At 44.2% G+C, this 19,962-nt stretch overlaps 1 protein-coding gene across 1 annotated transcript; it reads left to right on the plus strand.

Annotated features, from left to right (window-relative positions):
- The first annotated feature begins 257 nt into the window (after nt 1-257).
- SNRPA1 (small nuclear ribonucleoprotein polypeptide A') lies at nt 258-19,170 on the plus strand. Its single transcript, XM_073618355.1, has 9 exons — nt 258-457; nt 6,529-6,676; nt 9,304-9,382; nt 9,503-9,549; nt 11,019-11,121; nt 14,249-14,328; nt 14,807-14,879; nt 18,618-18,711; nt 18,997-19,170. Exons 1-9 carry the CDS (start codon nt 376-378, stop codon nt 19,068-19,070), a joined length of 780 nt encoding a protein of 259 aa, XP_073474456.1. The 5' UTR covers nt 258-375; the 3' UTR covers nt 19,071-19,170.
- Nucleotides 19,171-19,962: the final 792 nt, after the last annotated feature.

The following is a 19,962-nucleotide window of genomic DNA, read 5'->3' on the forward strand; positions in this document are numbered from 1 at the left end:
AGCAAGATGGCGGCGACTAAACGTCACTTCCGTTACACATTCTGACGGATCGTCTAATCTGATGAAACACCGTCAGACTGTGTAGCTGAAGTGACGTTTCGCCGTCGCCACCTTGCTACACCCAGCACACGCCTTTTCGCTGTATCCTTACTGAGGACGAGTGCGGGCTGTAGCAAGATGGCGGCGACGTCACTTCCGTTGCAAAATCCGACGGGTCGCCTAATCTGACCAAATGCCTGTATCATTGTTCGGCGTCGCAGGTCGCTGATTGGCCCGGGGGGAACGGCGGCGGAAGTGACGTGGTAAAGCCTGGCCGCGCTGTTGCTGGCTCTGAGAAGCGACTGGCTGAGCTGAGGCCTCGTGTGGTTTGGCGCCATGGTGAAGCTGACGGCGGATCTGATCGAGCAGGCGGCTCAGTACACGAATGCCGTGCGGGACCGGGAGCTGGACCTGCGGGGTGAGTGTGAGGAGAGGCCGCGGCCAATTACTGCCGGGGGGGGGGGGGGGGGGGGATAGTTACCTCAATCAACATGGAGTCCGGTCTGTACACCTGAGGAGCGCCGGAGATGATTCATTGTAGTGTGTGAGGATACAGAAGTGAGTCCACGGATCAGCAGATATGATTTCATCACTGAAGACCTGTGTGTTGTCTGCTGCGAGAATAACATTTCTAGGGGTGCACAATACCCAACCCCCCCCCCCCCCCCAGTGTTGTGGTTTCTTCCGACCGCTAATGAAACGTTATAGGACATACCAAGTGGCAGTAGAAGCGGGGGGGGGGGGGGGGGTTGGGGGCAGGTATCTGACCCATCCAATGCTTGCAGCAGCCAGATTTATTTTTCCTAACTTCTCTTTAAATGCCCTTTAACCTTTTCATCCCTAAAGCCTATTTCTAACATCTGTTGCTTGCAAGTTAAAATCATTTTTTTTGTATTTTTTTTTTTTTGCTAGAAAATTACTTGGACCCCCCAAAAAAAACCAAAAAACTTGTCCCTTTTATTCCTATTACAAGGAATGCAAACATCCCTTGTAATAGAAAAAAAAAGCATGACAGGACCTCTTAAATTTGACCTCAGATCTCATATTTACACTAAAATGCAATAAAAAAAAACAAAAAACTCCCTTTTTAAGAACTATGGGCGGAAGTGACGTTTTGACGTCACTTTCGCTCTGCAATTGTATGGAGCCGAGCGGGGACCATCTTCCCCCTCACTCAGCTTCATGCCAAGCAGGGGAGAGGAAGCGATCGCCCCTGCCAGTGGCTCCGGTAAGTGGCGGAGGGGGCCTCTCCTGCCATCGATAAGTGATCTCGCGGCGAATCTGCCACTGAGACCACTTTTATCTTGGTGCGGACCACCTGCTGATGAAGTGGATACCGGGGTTATGGCAGCTAGCTGCTGCCATAACAACGGTATTCCACTACAAAGTGCCGCCGTATAATGACGCCGGGCGGACCGCTCCTGCTCCTTTAGGATAACAACCGAGCGTCTTTAACTGTGTGGGGGAGGTGCTTTAACTAGAGGAAGATGGAGATCAGTGTTCCTGCTTAGCATCTACCTCTCTGACAAAACGGCGTACTGCCTTGTTTACATAGGCAGACCGCTGTTCTGCCTCTCCTGAGAAGCGATTGGCTCCCTCTGTGTCCAATCGGAGCGGGGGTTGCCGGCAACGTGCGTGACTAGACCCACTGCACAAAATCCCGTACAGGTAGGTGATTTCGCGCAGGAGGGCCTTAACAGGTTTAAACTTCATTTGGCGTAGGCAGGACTTTAAAGTGGTTCTAAAGGCAAAAGGTCTTTTACCTTAAAGTGGGGTTCCACCCAAAAAACAAAAATACCTGGAAAAATTCTTAAAAAAAAAAACAAAACATTTGGATATTTTTTTTTTTTTTTTTACTTACCTCTAAATGCCTGTTGCTAGGGGGTCCCTCGTAGTCTGCCTGTTCCTCTGCCTGGGCTGGTGACATCACTTCCCCCCCCCCCCCCCCCCCCCCCAGGCACAGGAAGGGCTCCGCTCTGCTCCCTCCCTCCTGTCAATCATCTGGGACCCATTACAGGTCCCAGGTGATTGAGCGGCCAATCACAGCGCGTAGCGCCGCTCACGCATGCGCAGTGGGTGCCAGGCTGTGAAGCCACAGCCTGGCGCCCACAGTTGCAATGCCGGCGCCGACGAGCGAAGGGGGGGGGGGGGCGAGCGGGGCTTCGATCCCCCGCATCGCTGGACCCCGGGACAGGTAAGTGTCCAATTAAAAGTCAGCAGCTGCAGTATTTGTAGCTGCTGACTTTTAATTTTTTTTTTTTTTTTTTATTTTTTTTTTTGACAGCCCCTCTGGGTGGAACTCCTCTTTAATGTGGTTCTCTCCCTCCCCCCCCTCTCTCTCCCCTCCCCCCCTCTCTCTCCCTCCCCCCTCTCTCTCCCTCCCCCCCCCTCTCTCTCCCTCCCCCCTCTCTCTCCCTCCCCCCTCTCTCTCTCTCCCCCCCTCTCTCTCCCCCCCCTCTCTCTCTCCCTCCCCCCTCTCTCCCTCCCCCTCTCTCCCTCCCCCCCTCTCTCCCCCTCCCCCCCTCTCTCTCCCCCTCCCCCCCCTCTCTCTCCCTCCCCCCCCTCTCTCTCCTCTCCCCCCCTCTCTCTCCCCTCCCCCCCTCTCTCTCCCTCCCCCCCCTCTCTCCCTCCCCCCCTCTCTCCCTCCCCCCCCTCTCTCCCTCCCCCCCCTCTCTCCCTCCCCCCCCTCTCTCCCTCCCCCCTCTCTCTCCCTCCCCCCTCTCTCTCCCTCCCCCCCTCCCTCTCTCTCCCTCCCCCCTCCCTCTCTCTCCCTCCCCCCTCCCTCTCTCTCCCTCCCTCCCCCCTCTCTCTCCCTCCTCCCCTCTCTCTCCCTCCCTCCCCCTCTCTCTCCCTCCCCCCCTCTCTCTCTCTCCCTCCCCCCCTCTCTCTCTCTCCCTCCCCCCCTCTCTCTCTCTCCTCCCCCCTCTCTCTCTCCCTCCCCCCTCTCTCTCTCCCCCCTCTCTCTCTCTCCCTCCCCCTCTCTCTCTCCCTCCCCCCCTCTCTCTCTCCCTCCCCCCTCTCTCTCTCCCTCCCCCCCTCTCTCTCCCTCCCCCCCTCTCTCTCCCTCCCCCCCCTCTCTCTCCCTCCCCCCCCTCTCTCTCCCTCCCCCCCTCTCTCTCCCTCCCCCCCCTCTCTCTCCCTCCCCCCCCTCTCTCTCCCTCCCCCCCCTCTCTCTCCTCCCCCCCCCTCTCTCTCCCTCCCCCCCCCTCTCTCTCCCTCCCCCCCTCTCTCTCCCTCCCCCCCTCTCTCTCCCTCCCTCTCCCTCTCTCTCTCTCCCTCTCCCTCTCTCTCTCTCCCTCCCCCTCTCTCTCCCTCCCTCCCCCTCTCTCTCCCTCCCTCCCCTCTCTCTCCCTCCCTCCCCCCTCTCTCTCCCTCCCTCCCCTCTCTCTCCCTCCCTCCCCCTCTCTCTCCCTCCCTCCCCCTCTCCCTCTCCCTCTCCCTCTCCCTCTCCCTCTCCCTCTCCCTCTCCCTCTCCCTCTCCCTCTCCCTCTCCCTCTCCCTCTCCCTCTCCCTCTCCCTCTCCCTCTCCCTCTCCCCTCTCCCTCTCCCTCTCCCTCTCCCTCTCCCTCTCCCTCTCCCTCCCCCTCTCCCTCCCCCCTCCCCCTCTCCCTCCTTTAGAATCACTCGAAATCTGACTCCTAGTGGGGACACAGACGGCAATAAAAACCTCTTATGCCCCGTACACACGGTCGGAATTTCCGACAGAAAAAGTCAGATGGGAGCTTCTCATTGTATATTCTGACTGCGTGTAGGCCCCATCGGACTTTTTACATCCAAAATTCAGACGGATTTAGAGAACATGTTCTCTGTTTTTCCGACGGAACAAATTCCGATCAGGAAAACCTCTAGTCTGTATTCTGTTCCGACGTACCAAAAATGACGCATGCTCTGAAGCAAGTAGGAGGAGACGTGCGTGTTGTCCCGTCACCGCCTTCTTGACAGTCAGAATTGTGTGTGACCGTGTGCAGGCAAGACAGCTTGAGTGGGATTTCCGTCTGAAAAACTTCAGAGTTTATTCCGACGGCAAAACTGGTCGTGTGTACAGGGCATTAGAGGCTTTACCCCAGGGGTCCCAAACTGGCGGACCATCCAGCTGTTGCGAAACTACAAGTCCCATCAAGCTCTGAAATTCGCCTGTCGAATGAAACGCGTCAGCTAGATGCCCCTGCACACACAGTGTGTGCCCACCACGGACTCCCACCCCCTCTCTTCCCAGACCTGCTTGGGGATCGGCCGACCCAATGGGAACACTGGATTTAAGCTGTGGCTGCAGCAAGATTGCGAGCTACTCTAGCGCTGTCTATGGGTGAGCTGATTCACATCTCATGCTGATGGACATGCCGTCGGCTACGCTATATTCATAGAAATTTGAAAGTATTTGCAAAGCCTCTACCTACTTGCTGAGCGGGGTCCCACTGTGTGAATCAAGCTTCCATTTGTGCCTACTTACACTGGCTTTTCATCCAACGTTGAACGGCCGGTTCATTTGAATGCGGAAATAATTCCTGAGCCAAGCAGTAACTACCATGTGAGGACTTTTAACGGGTGGATCAACGGCTCTTTATATGGATCCTGCTTCCTAGCAGCAATGGCAATTTAATCTGCTTTAACTCATGGACATTAGTGCCGCTGACTGTATACTCTCTACCGGTACACTTCAAAGTCAGTAAGTGGAGCAAGCTTCCACCTGTGCCTATTCACATGGGATCCGTTAACCACTTCAATACCGGGCACTTAGACACCTTCCTGCCCAGGCGGTCATATAACACTGTACCCAAACAAACTTTTTATCATTTTGTTCCCACAAATAGAGCTTTATTTTGGTGGTATTTGATCACCTCTGCGGTTTTTATTTTTTGTGCAACAAATAAAAAATATTTTTCTTTGTTTCTGTTAAACATTTTTGTAAATAAGTACGTTTTCTTCTTCACTGATAAGGTGGCACTGATATGTGGAACTGATGGGCACTCATGGGCGGCACTGATGAGCACTTATAGGTGGCACTGATGGGTGGCATTGCTGGGCATCACTGATGTCACATGTTATATAATGATGCCAATCAGTGCCCTTTTGTGGGCACTGGCACAGATTGGGCATAATTTGCACATGTGGATGGCCATGGGGTACATACCTGGCCATCCACATGTTGCCCCCTTCCCTGGTGGTCCTGGCGGCTTTCCTGGTGGTCTAGTGTGGGCATCTGAGGGGGGCTCTTCTCCACTCGCATTTTTCAGACGCGAGTGAGGAAAAGCTGATAAACGGCTTTTCCTGTTAACCTCCTGATCAGCCGTGATTGGACACAGCTGATCACATGGTAAAGAGCCTTCGTTGGAGGCTCTTTGCCAAGATCGGTGTAGCGGCGGCTGTTATCCTGGAGGACGTCATATGATGTCCAGTCAGGATAACTGAACCTCCGCCCGGCCATTATTCTGCTATAGTCCAGGCGGGAAGTGGTTAAGAGAACTGAATTTACTCTTTTCTTATACAACCTGACTTTTCATACACTACCTTTGCACTGTGACTGGGTCATATTAACTGTGTGCCATGCCTGTTAGTTTTTCAGTGCTTTATACAATATCCAGGATTGCCGTGGAGTCGCTCTGCTTTTTTGTTTGTGCTCTCCCTTTGCATCTATGCAGGATTGACCGCAATTGGTTTCAATACAAATATTGCTACTAACAGCTGAAGAGAACCTTCTAAACTTGATTATTCGTCTGCTAGCTATTTTTTTTTTTTTTTAGCATAAACTCTTCAGATTTACCAGCTGGTTATATATTTGTAGGAGGATGATTGAATGAGGGGGTTTGTCTGTGGTGGACACCTGTTTAATGATAACGTTTATAATTTTTAAACATTTGTGGTGGAGGCATCCTTTTTTTTTTTTTTTTTTTTTTTTTTTTTTACAAGAAATGGAGGTATCTTTTTCTAAATTTATATATAATGTTGGGTGGAATTGTTTTTCAATAAATAATTCTATTTAATTTCTCTATTACCAGTTTGTTCCTCCCTGAGGAATCTCTCCAGACCCTCCTGGGTTTCTTTCCAGCTTTCCCCCTTTTTTCCCTGTGTTTTTTTTTTTTTTTTTCCCAATACATTTCAGAGGAACTTGCCTTAAATACTATTTATATTTTGAGGCAATCTGTATTTTGTCTGTGGACGGTTGCAGTGTTATCATTCTACTATCGTTTGATAAATACACAACACTCCCCTCTACACAGACAACCTTATTAGGGTGAATTCTCCGAAGTATAATCTGTTTTTTCTACAAGTCCCATCATGCCTATGTTTGTAACTGTCAGCCTTGCAATGCCTCATGGGATTTGTAGTTTTGCAGCAGCTGAAGGGCCGCCAGTGTGAGACCCCTGCTATACCCCATCATTTCCCCAACAGGGTGCAAACTGGGTTGCCTAGAAAAACACGACTGATTATTGTGATCAATCCTTTCCAAAAGATGTTTTGACAAATGGCCATTTTCTCTTCTATTTACAGGGTACAAAATCCCAGTTATTGAGAACCTTGGGGCTACCCTGGACCAGTTTGATACAATTGATTTTTCAGACAATGAGATAAGGAAGGTGGATGGATTTCCTTTACTAAAGAGACTTAAGACTTTATTATTGAACAACAACCGGATATGGTAAGTTCTGCTTTAGGTGTTCTACTTTTTTTTTTTTTTATCTAATGATTAAGTCCTGATCGAATGTGAAGAGCGCCTTCTATTTTCATGTGACTGAAGTAGGAAAAATGTTTCTACTTGGCGATAAATCTGGCAAACCACATAGAAATACCTTTTTACTGGATTAGGATTACAGAAGAATAACAGCAGGAAAAGAAGAGCAAGTGGTCCATCAAGTCGTGTGGGGTTTTTTTTTTTTTTTTTTCTTTTTTTCCTTGCACCACTCGACACGTGCGGAGGCAAAAGGTGATATATAGATATAGATATAGATATAGATATAGATATAGATATAGATATAGATATAGATATAGATATAGATATAGATATATATATATATATTCTCTATCTATTATAATTTTTCTAAGCCTTTTCTGGGTTAGGAGCATGCAGTTGCAGTAACGGAGTATCATGTGATCACTATGTTGGTCATAGCGATCACACAACAATGTGAACATCCTGTCATGAATGACTTTCCATACATGAACAGCTTGCTTACTTTTGCGATTGGCCCAAAGCAATCACATGGTACCTGGCTACCAATCACAGATCAAAACACTAAGTGAGCTGTTTTGACGTTTGCAGTTATACCTCACATGTGTAGGACAATCGCTGTTTGCCTGTGTGCAGGACTGGCATGCGCGTTTGTCTGAGTGGGGGGTGTTGGGCACTTTTAAATTTTTTTTTTTTTTTTTTTTGCTGTTGCTTGTAATTTTAATTAAAAACTTTTATTGCTATGACAAGGAGTTTGACCATCCTTGTGACTGAATTAGTTACTCTTTATGGAGAGATCTTTAGGCTCGGTTCACATTGGTGCGATGTGAGAACCCTGCGAATCCACTGCGGGTTCCCGCATGGCACCTGACTCGCAGGCAGTTCGCACTGCCATATGCGAACTGCTGGGAGTGTTAATAGAAAGTTAATGGACCCCCCCCCCCCCCCCCAAATCAGTTTGCATATTGCAGTACAAACTGTCAATTCGGACAGCGATCGGATCGCATGGGTGTGAACACTTATGCGATCCGATTCTGGTGCGGACCAAAAAAAGGGTCCTGTGCGAGTTTGGTCCGAGTGCGATGCAAATTCAGACATACAATCTGTATGGCTGAGTTCGCATTGCACAGACATCGTGTGTTATTTGCACTCCGGTGCAAATAGCATCCAATGTCTCACAGCGTGTGCAGTGTAAACCCAGCCTTAAGAGTATCGGTGTTATTGAATGCTTTCGATAATTTTAAAAAATGGTGCTGTTGACATTCAGGTAAACCGGAAGTGATGTCAGGCCATCCCTTCTGGGTTACCATAGTGTGTAGACCCAATGAATGTCAACCTGGCTGGTTTCTTGGGTCTCCCAGTTGGACGGGAGCGCTTGAGCAAGCCGCAGAGGGTGGGGGGGGGTGTGACATCCTGCCCGGCCTTGTTCCCTCTGCTTGTAAAAGCAGTCCAGCGGCTAGTTGGCCAATAAGATTGCTTTTACAAGAGATGTGACCGGCTCTTAAAAAAATAAGTAATAAAAAATTAAAAAGCGGTACTGGGGTGATGCCTGCAGACCTCATCTTGCTATAAGCACCGAAAGTCCAGCAACTTATGGGTAATGAGTGGGTACATCGCTGGTCTGGATGTGGTTAGGATGAGTGCAGGCATCACATGTTACGTGTATGAAAATGCCAGGGGAGGGGGTTTAAGGCAAATGCCCCGGGGACTTTTAAGGTGCTTTTAAATATATAGTAGACACAGAAGGTAGAATCTGTACAGTATTTTTATAAAAGATCTATAGTTTTTATTGGAAATTCATTTTTAAAACCATATGTCCTTACAAGTAAGGTATCATCATAAAAATTAGTACAAAACAGACCAATAATTTAACCCATTCAGGGTCACATAAAGACAGAGCTACTTAATTCCATGACAATCTGCCGCTCGACATGTTTCGCTCTAATGCGAGCTTCTTCAGGAGTTTGTGGCAAAGATTGTAGTAAGCTCTGAACGAAAAAAAACAACAATCATTTGTTTTTTTCATTTACTGTTTAGAGCTTACTACAATCTTTGCCACAAACTCCTGAAGAAGCTCGCATTAGAGCGAAACATGTCGAGCGGCAGATTGTCATGGAATTAAGTAACTCTGTCTTTATGTGACCCTGAATGGGTTAGATTATTGGTCTGTTTTGTACTAATTTTTATGATGATGCCTTACTTGTAAGGACATATGGTTTTAAAAATGAATTTCCAATAAAAATTATAGATCTTTTATAAAAATACTGTACAGATTCTTCTACCTTCTGTGTCTACTACATATTTAAAAGCACCTTAAAAGTTCCCGGGGTATTTGGCTTAAACCCCCTCCCCTGGCATTTTTTGCATTTTCATACATATTTGATATGGGATGTGGTGCTCTCTGCTGATTACTTCTGCCCTTATCATTACACATGTTACATGTAGTTTTCCAGTAATGTTGGTTTGCACACTTTTGAAGGACATGTTTGCTTAAAGCATGAATGTTGACAGCACAGACATGAAACATTTATTATGCAGTGTATATATAGCAGTGTTCCCCAAATGTAATGGCTTTATTATTTTTTTTCTTGTTACAGTCGTATAGGAGAAGGTCTTGAGCAGATGTTGCCTAATTTAAAAGAACTGATTCTCACCAACAACAGTATCATGGAACTGGTAAGTCCCCCCCCCCCTTTTCAGAACATCAAGTTCCCTCTGTCTGCTCCATGCTTGTGATTTGTGTATTTTGTTGTAACTTGTTTTTCAGATGTCTAACATCTTTGTATTTCCTCACAGGGTGACCTGGACAATTTATCTACTTTTAAAAACCTCACCTATCTCAGGTAAGTAGCACTCATTGTCCTGGGTTCCCCCCTTATGCTCCAGTAAGGTTTTTTTTAAAAAAAAAAAAAGTCAACACTGGAGTCCATCTGCAGAGTTTATCAAAACTCAAGTGGTCCAACGTACAGCACAAATCTAACACGTTTCAACTTACAAAGCTTTACTCATCGCTACTCTGTTGTCAATAGAGCTCTCATTTATAAACTGCTCAGTCACTTCAGGAAGGGGCGTTGAATACCAACATGGCCTCAGCTATGTGTATTTGCCTCTCATCCTGTGCAACTGAGCAGCTTATATTACCAAAAAGCGATCCCATGCAGAAGGTAAACTTTTTGCACACACCTTAAAAAGATGCAGAACTACACAAATAAAATGACTATCGCAGCACAGTCCTAAATATAATGGACAGAGTTGCAGTCATTGGTTATGTGTGCAGCTTGTAGTGAATCTGCACATCGCTGATCCCTTGTGTACAGAAACTATTCTAGCAGTAATAACAGACACTCCACCCACATGCTTCCTGCTAATGCATTTTGCCCACTATTGGGATTTAATCAAAGCCCCATTAGTGGTTGAAATGCATCAGAAGGAGGAAGTGGGTGGAGTGTCTTTTACTACTGGAAGAATGAAAAAAAATTTGTACACAGGGGATTAGCAGTGTGAGGCTTTACGGCAAGTTCACCCCAGAATGTGGTGTGGGAAAGCCGCAATCTGCGCATGTTTCCTGCACCGTATTCAAAACGCACTGCACGTGCGATCTGCAGCAGGTGTCAGTCCAATGCTAATGACACCCCAAACGCAGGATGCAAATGCAGTGCCTTTTCCTGCACCAGATCGCTTGGTACAGAGGTACGCACAGGAATGCACAGTGCGTTCCTGTTTGATTCAAGGTGTGAACCGGCCTCTAAAGTAGAATTCCAGACTAAACCTAATTAGTCATACAAATGCCCCCCCTCCCTCTCCTGCTGACTAACCTGTGTAAGAAAGATGTATATACATACCTATTTTCAGCCTTGTCTGGTCACAGTAACCCTGTGTCAGCCAGCAGCCACTGCAGGGGAGAGAGCGCTCAGTGGCTGGAAAAGCCTGGAGCGGTCACGTCACCCATAGGTTGCCTATGGCCCATCCACTGTATGTGTTCCCTTCTCTTTTTGGCAGTCACCGATGGCTGACACAGGAGAACCGGATCATGTGGTCAGGGCAGGTTGAAAATAGGTTGTGTGTGTGTGTGTGTGTGTGTGTGTGTGTGTGTATCTAGATGGATAGATTAGTAAGCATAGGTGTTAGGAGGGGGAGGGCGTAAGACTAGTTAGGTTTACCCTGCAATTCTATGTTAATATTTAAACAATGCGCGGAGGTGATGGTACCCGGAGGCTGCCAGCACCCCCAGCCAGAGGGAGGTACAGAGCCTCAGGGCTATGCTTAGTATCCACTGTATCATACCATTAATTTGTACTTTTTATCTTTTCAGTCTGTTAAGGAATCCAGTCATTAACAAGCGACATTACAGACTTTATGTGGTCTTCAGACTTCCACAAATCCGTGTGTTGGATTTCCAGAAAATCAGACAAAAAGTGAGTTCCCTGGTGGCAGTTTTAAATGTTGGGTCTTCCTCCTTCACCCATGTTCACAATATTACTTTTTCTTTTTTTTTTCTTTTTTTTTTTTTTTTTAAAGTAACCGCGCTTGTGGAAATATATCATCTTGTGAGCTGCTAGCATGCTATGAGGTATTTTCCACAGCAAATAACTACATGCAAACAATATGCTGCACTACACCAGAACCATTGTAATACACAAATAAAAAGGAAAAAGTAAATGTATAAAATGTCCAAATACTGTTGTTTTTTTTAAATAAAGATGGGTGCTCAAAATGTGAATCCAATCTTAACCCTATAGTGCTTCCACCACCATACAAAGGCACTCAAAAAAATGAGACTTATATGACTCTTGAGTAGAGAAGTCATATAAAGCCTTGCACATAATTGCACGTTGTCTGAGCCAGGTCTCCAGATACCTTCCTCCACCTGAGTCCACTATCACAATACTGTCACTCAACTGTTTCTCCAACTATTACTCCATTTGTGCAGATATGTACCAAAAGAACACCCAAAAGCTCCACGCAGTGTGACAACTGTATAGATATTAACCACTTGCTGACCGCGCTATAACCAAATGACAGAGCGCAGTCAGCCAATTCTGGGAGGCTGTAATATAACACAGCTGATCACAGATTGAGGTAAAGAGACAATCAGCTGCTCTTTACCATGTGATCAGCTGCTCTTTACCATGTGATCAGCTGCTCTTTACCATGTGATCAGCTGCTCTTTGCCATGTGATCAGCTGTGTCCAATCGCAATGTAAACAGAAGCCGGTTATCGTCACTCCTTTCCTCAAGCTGACAACTTGAGGAGAGCCGATAACTGACTTGTGTAAAAGGGACATCTACACTGATCAGGGCAACTGATTATCAGTGCAGTCCCAACGGTGCCCACCAGTGCTGCCAATCAGTGTCGTCTATCAGTGCAGACTCTCTTCAGCGCACATCAGTGAAGGAGAAAAATTACCGGTTTACAAAATGTTATAACAAACTATAAAAGGTGTGTGGGTTTTTTTTTTTTTTTACGTTTTTATTTCAATAAAAATAAAAACCCAGAGGTAATTAAATACCAGCAAAAGAAAGCTCTATTTGTGTGGAAAAAAAAAAAGGTGTGGTAGGTAGGTATGGTGTTGCATGACCGTGCCTTTACCATTCAAAGTGCGACAGCTGAAAATTGACCTAGGCAGGAAGGGGGTAAAAGTGCCCAGTAGGCAAGTGGTTATAAAAGGTATTAAAAATGCACTTCCAAACAAATGTGGTAAGACAGCACTGTATAAAAACAAGGGATAAGTAAAAACGCCACACTTCTGGGTTACTTCTGGTGTATGTGGTGATGTCACAACGGGCTCTTCCCTACGCTTTTTGATCACAGATCACATCTTCTGGGAGTAATGGTTGGAGACATTAGTTGGGTGACAGTACCCCTTTGAGATCGTAGACTCAGGTGTAGGAAGATATCTGGAGACCTGGCTGGGTGGCATGCAATCATTTGCAGAGCTTTATACGACTTTTCTACTCAGTCATATGTGCATTTCCGAGTTCCTTTGTATGGTGGTGGAAGCATTGGAATAGTGTTTAAAGAAGATTGGATTCATATATTGAGCACCCATCTTTATTTCAAGAGCTTTATTTGGACATTATTAATTTTACTTTCTATTTATGTATGACATTGGTTTTGGTGTAGCGCTGCACATTGGTTGTATATCATATTGCTTGAAATCTAAAGTCTACATGAAAGCCACTAGATAACAGCAAGACTTTGGTGTTCAAGTATAAAATGCAACTTTTCTCCATGATGGAATTCTGTTCTCTGCATGCTTTATATAAAGTGGATATCTTTTGTAGCAAAACTTTCATCCTGCAATTCCTTAACCTGTAAAAGTGATCAGAATGGCTGATCACTTTTACAAGCAAGTGGGAAGGGTCATTCCCCCTTCCCACCACTCTCTCTGGTGCGTGTACCTTTTTTTTTTTTTTTTTGTTTTCGGGGCTCTCCTGTTGCGCTGGGGAGCCCGGGATCTGATCCAGTAGTTGCGGCCGCTTACAATAGTGATGATTAAGGACCGGAACGTCCCCAATCATCTCTCTGGTCTAGGAGACCGGAAGCGATGAGCACAGGGGCGAATGCATACATAGGTCGTGCACACATATTTAAACAGTGTTTTGCACCACACGTGAGGTATCGCAGCGAATGTTATAGTAGGATCAATATTTCTAGCTCTAGCCCTCCTTTGTAACTGGTAACCTGTAAGAAGTGTCGCCTTTTTTGAGATTTTTAATTATCATCGTTTTTTGCCATTTCACGAGCGTGCGCAATATTTAAAGCATGACATGTTGGATATCTATTTACTTGGCGTAACTTCTTTTATATTTTTACCAAAAAAGATTGGTACTACTGTAATGTGCTTTTTTGCATTAAAATTCATTTAATGTGTATTTTTCCCACAAAAATTACATTTTTAAAAACCTGCGCAAATACCATGTGGCATAAATTGCAACGATCACATTTAATTTTATTTTCTAAGGCAGTGATGGTGAACCTCGGCATCCCAGATGTTTTGGAACTACGTTTCCCATGATCCTCAACCACACTGCAGAGTGCATGAGCATCATGGGAAATGTAACACACACACACACACACACACACACACACACGTTATAAATACATTTTCTAGCAAACAAATGCTGATTTATGCTGTGTACATGAAGACCAGGCCTTTTCCGACACCTTTCATGTGGTTAAAGCCGTTGTAAACCGCTGGGTGCCTTTTTTTTTTTTTTTTCTCCTGACCTGCAAGGTAAAGCCATAATGTGCTAGTATGCACTGCATACTAGCACATTATGTGAAACTTACCTGAAAACGAAGTTTGCCAACGATGCAGGGTCATCGCTGGAGGCCGCTTCCATCTTCACCCATCTTCCTTCCGGGCCCGCGGACTCTGCTGTGTGACTGGCCAGAGCCGTGATGACATCACTCCTGCGCATGCGTTTTTTTTTTTGTTTTTTTAATATGCTCTGTATAAGACTGCTGAGCAGTCAGTTCCCAGTGTTCCATTTTCTGTATCTGATTCTCCATTAACTCTGTGTATGATATCGCTTCAGGAGCGAGAGGAGGCAGCGAGTATGTTCAAGGGCAAGCGGGGTGCAGAGCTTGCAAAGGATATTGCCAAGCGATCAAAAACGTAAGATGCAAACTTGTCTCTGCAAATTGAAAGTCTCCTTCACAAGCACCTTTTTGGACAGAAACACTTAAATCTGCTTATAGGAGGTGGATGGTGGTGATGTCATGCAAGTCTTTACACCCCTTACCCCCCCCCCCCCAACTGTTTCCCTTATTAGGATGCTTAGTTAGTGGGCCATATGGGATATCCTTATGATGAATTGTCTGATTTTTGATCACTTTTTTTCTTTTTTTTAAATCTTCATAATGCAAACTCTTTCCAGCAATTGGGTTGCTAGGGTGCCCCTGTTTTTCTGTGCAATACAAGGTGCTTGTGAAGAAGTTCTTCTGTTCTTTTGTGTCGGCTATTAACAAAGATAAGATACTACACTGGTTTTAAATCACTTTCATGGTGTCACCTTTGAAAGTTGAGAGAAGCAGATGTTTTCTTCATTTCTTTTCTCGCAAACGTCACTGCATTGTTGCTTGTCTGGTTGCAGATTCACACCGGGTGCAGGCTTGGCAGAGAAGAAGAAAGCTGGACCTTCTCCCGGAGATGTAGAAGCTATTAAGGTATTTAAAAGTTGGAGCCTAGTGATTTGTCATTACAGTAGCACTCCATGCCCCCCCCCTCACTTACCTGTGGTGCTATAGTGCTCTGCATAGCACATACTGACCTACAGAACAAATCCAGAGTTCGGCTGCCACGCAGCGGATCTCACGCCTACATCCTGGTCCTTCAGTTGGCTGCCTCTTCTGTTTCCAATAATGTGCTGGACTGCCCCTTAGCCACTCTGTGTGCTGATCCTGCAGCCTCCTGGAAGATGTGATTCAAGTATCCCAGGAGGCCGCAGGACCAGATACACACCATTCTGACTAGACTGAAATGGTGGCTGCAGCCGGGGGTTAAAAATGACAAAAAAAAAGTTTGCCAAAATTCTGCTTGAGAAGGAGGTAGCATTAAAGCTGGACTAACTTTCTTTTGGGAGTTAACCGCTTCCTGACCGCCTCACGCAGATATACTGCGGCAGAAGGGCATGTACAGGCAGATTAACTTACCTGTACGTTGCCCTCTAAGAGGCGGCACGCGCCGCTGGGAGCTCCGTGATCGCAGGTCTCGCGGACTCGATGTCCGCAGGGATACCTGTGATCGTCTCACGGTGAGGAAGAACAGGGAGATGCTAATGTAAACAAGCATCTCCCCGTTCTGCCTAGAGACACTGTCACTGATCACAGCTCCCTGTGATCAGTGACGTGTCACACACAGCCCCTCCCCCCCCACAGTTAGAATCACTCCCTAGGACACACTTAACCCCTACAGCGCCACCTAGTGGTTAACCCCTTCACTGTCAGTGACCTTTTTACAGTAATCGATGCAATTTAAAAAAATTTTTTTTTTTAAAGCATTGATCGCTGTATTGATGCCAATGGTGCCCACAAATGTGTCACAATTGTCCGATGTGTCCGCCGTAATGTCGCAGTCACGATAAAAATTGCTGATCGCCGCCATTACTAGTAAAAAAAAAAAAAAAAAATCAATAAAAATGCCATAAAACTATCCCCTATTTTGTAGGCACTGTAACTTTTGCGCAAACCAATCAATAAATGCTTATTGTGATTTTATTTTTTTTTTACCAAAAATATGTAGAAGAATACGTATCAGCCTAAACTGAGGAAAAAAAAGGTTTTTTTTAAATATATTTTTGGGGGATATTTATTATAGCAAAAAGTAAAAAATAATGCTTTTTTTTTTTTTTTTTCAAAATTGTCGCTATTTTTTTGTTTATCGCAATAAATAAAAACCGCAGAGGTGATCAAATACCACCAAAAGAAAGCTCTATTTGTGGGGAAAAAAGGACGTCCATTTTTTTTTTTTTTGGGAGCCACATCGCACGATCGCGCAATTGTCAGTTAAAGCGAAGCAGTGCCGAATCGCAAAAAAGTGCTCTGTTCTTTGGCCAGCTAAATAGTCCGGGGCTTAAGTGGTTAAAGTAGAACTGTAGATAAAAACTTTTTTTTTAATGTTTGTGGATAAAGAAAGGGAGGGTTATATAACCCCTTTCAGATTTTTTTTTCTTTTCGTCATCTGTGTCCAATTGTGGGAATTTTCCTTCACTTCCTGTCCAAACCAAAGCCAAACAGGAAGTGAGAGGAAATCCCTGCAAATTAAGGTAATTTCTTGGAGACCCCCAGGCCATCAAAACTAGTGTCCCTATTGGAAAATCCCCCCCCCCCCCCCCCCATTACTTTTGTGGTGACAACCCAAAATTTGGGATTTTCTTTTACTTTCAATTTTAATGGTATACAGGACAAATGAAGACGGAAAATCTCCCTAACAGGGACACAGACAGCAATAAAAACTGACAGGTGTTCTAATCCCTCACAACATTATCGGAAACCGAAAGAATAGTTTTGCCCTTAGTTATACTTTAAGGTTTGCCTTAGGCACATATAATGGACAGAAATTAACCACTTGACCCCTGGAAGATTTACCCCCCTTCATGACCAGGTGATTTCTTTGTGATACGGCACTGCGTTTCTTTAACTGACAATTGTGCTGTTGCGTGACACTGTACCCAAATAAAATTTGGATTTTTTTTTTTTTACCCACAAATAGCTTCATTTTCGTGGTATTTGATTACCTCTGCGTATTTTATTTTCTGCACTATAAACAAAAAAAAGTTTTGAAGAAAACTTTTTTTTTTTTTTTTACTTTCTGCTATAAAACATTCCCAATCAAAAAAATTGAAAAAAAAATCAAATTTCTTCATTAATTTGGCCAATATGTGTATTCAGATACATATTTTTGTTTAAAAAAAAAAAAATCCTAGTGTATATTGATTGGTTTGCGCAAAAGTTATAGCATCTACCAACAATGACATTTTTATTTGATTGTTTGTTTTTTTTTTTTTTTACTAGTAACCAGCGGCTTATAGTGGGACTGTGACATTGCGGCAGACAAATCGGACACACACACACATACATTATATATATATATATATATATATATATATATATATATATATATATATATATATATATATATATATATATATATATATATATATATATATATATATATATATATATATATATATATATATATATATATATATGTGTGTGTGTGTTAACCACTACACCACGGTGCTGACCCTTTGATCGCCCCTGATGTAAACACCTTCCCAGCCAGCATCATTAGTACAGTGATGGTGCTAAAAATATGCTGTATTAGTGTCACTGGTTCCCAAAAAGTGTCAGTGTCCGATTTGTCTGCCGCAATGTCACAGTCCCACTATAAGCCGCTGGTTACTAGCAAAAAAAAAAAAAAAATCAAATAAAAATGTCATTGTTGGTAGATGCTATAACTTTTGCGCAAACCAATCAATATACACTAGGATTTTTTCTTTTTTAAACAAAAATATGTATCTGAATACACATATTGGCCTAAATTAATGAAGAAATTTGATTTTTTTTTTTTTTTTGGATTGGAATGTTTTATAGCAGAAATTAAAAAGTTTTTTTCTTCAAAAATTTTTTTTTGTTGGTTTATAGTGCAAAAAATAAAATACACAGAGGATTTTCACTATACAAGTACCTGACATAAGTAAAAAAAATAAAGGGTTAACTTTGTGTAGTGTAGTAGTCCAGGATTTATATAGCGCCAATAGTTTGCGCACCGCTTTACAATATCGGGGAAGACAGTACAATTACAATACAGGAAGGATCAGAGGGCCCTGCTCGTTAGGTGTGGGTAGGGTAGGCTTCTCTGAAGAGAAGGGTTTTCAGGAATCGTTTAAAAGCCAATAGAGTTGGAGATAGATGGACAGATTGGGGTAAGGAGTTCCATAGGCTTAGAGAGCCTCTGGGTCCTGGAGGCGAGCATGGGAGGATTGATGAGTGAGCTAGAGAGCAGGAGGTCTTCAGGAGAACGAAGAGAATGATTAGGTTGGTATTTTTGAGACTAAGTCAGTGATGTAGCTGGCTATAAGTGTACTATAGGAGGTGCTTTTACTAGGGGAGACATGGATCCTAGTCCTTGCTTTGCCGAGACAAAGGATCCATGCCTTCCCCTTGTTGCTTCCTCCTCACCTGCTGTGATTGACAGCAGCGGGAGCCAATTGCTCCCACTGTTATGTCTGAGCCAATGAGGGAGAAGAGCCAGGAGAGCAGCTGCTCTCGTGCACATCGCTGGATCGAGATGGGGCTCAGGTAAGTGTTTAGGGACCAGCACATATGTTGTCTGTGGTAGGGATTCTATATCTCTGTACTGGTTTATATGTCACTGAGACGGAGGCCGTGTTATCTTTGCAGAATGCCATTGCCAATGCTACCACCCTGGCAGAAGTAGAAAGACTCAAAGGCCTGTTGCAGTCTGGTCAGATTCCTGGCAAGGACCGTACACTTGGTAAGTGGAGTTTTGTCATCTTATATGTTCTATGAAACCCAAGTTAAAACAGCAAGACTAGTGCTAGTAGTCTGCACATCTAGTCATTGGATAGATAGCAAAATATTTGTGGAAACAACTGAATAAGTAGCTTTTTATTTCAGAAGCGTGCCACCCTTTCTCTGTCTGTACTAGTACAATCAGTATATCCATTTCCCTAATGTTTGCGATATATTGGATTTACCATATTAAGAATGTGGCCTTTTATCTGTATTTTAAAATTTGTTTATTTTCCACTTTTTATAGGAAACGAGGTGTTCATTTCAGAGGAAGCTGATGATGAAGAAATGGAGGAAGAGATGGTTGCTAATGGGTCCTAAACTGTTTATTGCTTTTTTTTTTTTTTTTTGTGTTCATTGTAAATGTTCTCCTGTAAATTTTATTACTATAATAAAAGCTTTTTTTGTATTTTACCTTTTACTTCCTTTGCATAAAATCTTGACAAATATTTGGGGGCATGGTTGTTTAGGCTCCATTAACACTTGTGCGACTTTGGACAAGTTGCAGCCCATTCTTTCCAATGGGGCACCCGTTCAAATTGGTGCAACTTAAAGTGGCAGCGACTCTGAAAAGGTGCCTGACTTTGTCGCGACTTTTGATGCAACTTTGGTACAGAGAATTCAAAGTCACGCTCCAAAGTCCAATTGGAAATCGTGTGACTTTGGGGACAAGCTGATGTGAATGAAGCAGAAGTTCATGGGGCTTTTGAGGTTAATTCCTCAAAGAATCACTGGTGCACTTAGCCTAGTTATTCAGTTTACATGCAGTCAAGTGCAGAAATGCTGTTTTAGTTTGTATACATTTTATTTCTATTCTGGCACATGATTGGATGTTCAACTGTATAGTTGCTGACTGCAGGAATGATAAATACACCTAGAGAACAAAAAAGCCTTATTGCTCTTTAGAGGCAAAACCTGGATGTTTTTCTTTATTTTCTCAAAACTAGTGTAGCAGTTCTTTGCTTTTTTTATTTATTTATTTATTTATTTTTCCCATTTTATAGATATCAAAAGTAAAGTTCTATATTGTAAACCAGTGGTCTCCAAACTGTGGCTAGGGGGGGCCATATGGCCCTTTTTGCTTGCTTTTTTTTGGCCCTTGGGGCATTATTTCTCCCCCCTCCCCTTCCCAATGGCATTAACAATGGAAAATAGTTCATCCCACTGACACCAATGATGGGGTTTGATTTCCCCCCCCACTGACACCAATGAT

This window comes from Aquarana catesbeiana, linkage group LG03 (genome assembly GCF_042186555.1).
Source record: "Aquarana catesbeiana isolate 2022-GZ linkage group LG03, ASM4218655v1, whole genome shotgun sequence".
Taxonomy (NCBI): Eukaryota; Metazoa; Chordata; class Amphibia; order Anura; family Ranidae; genus Aquarana; species Aquarana catesbeiana.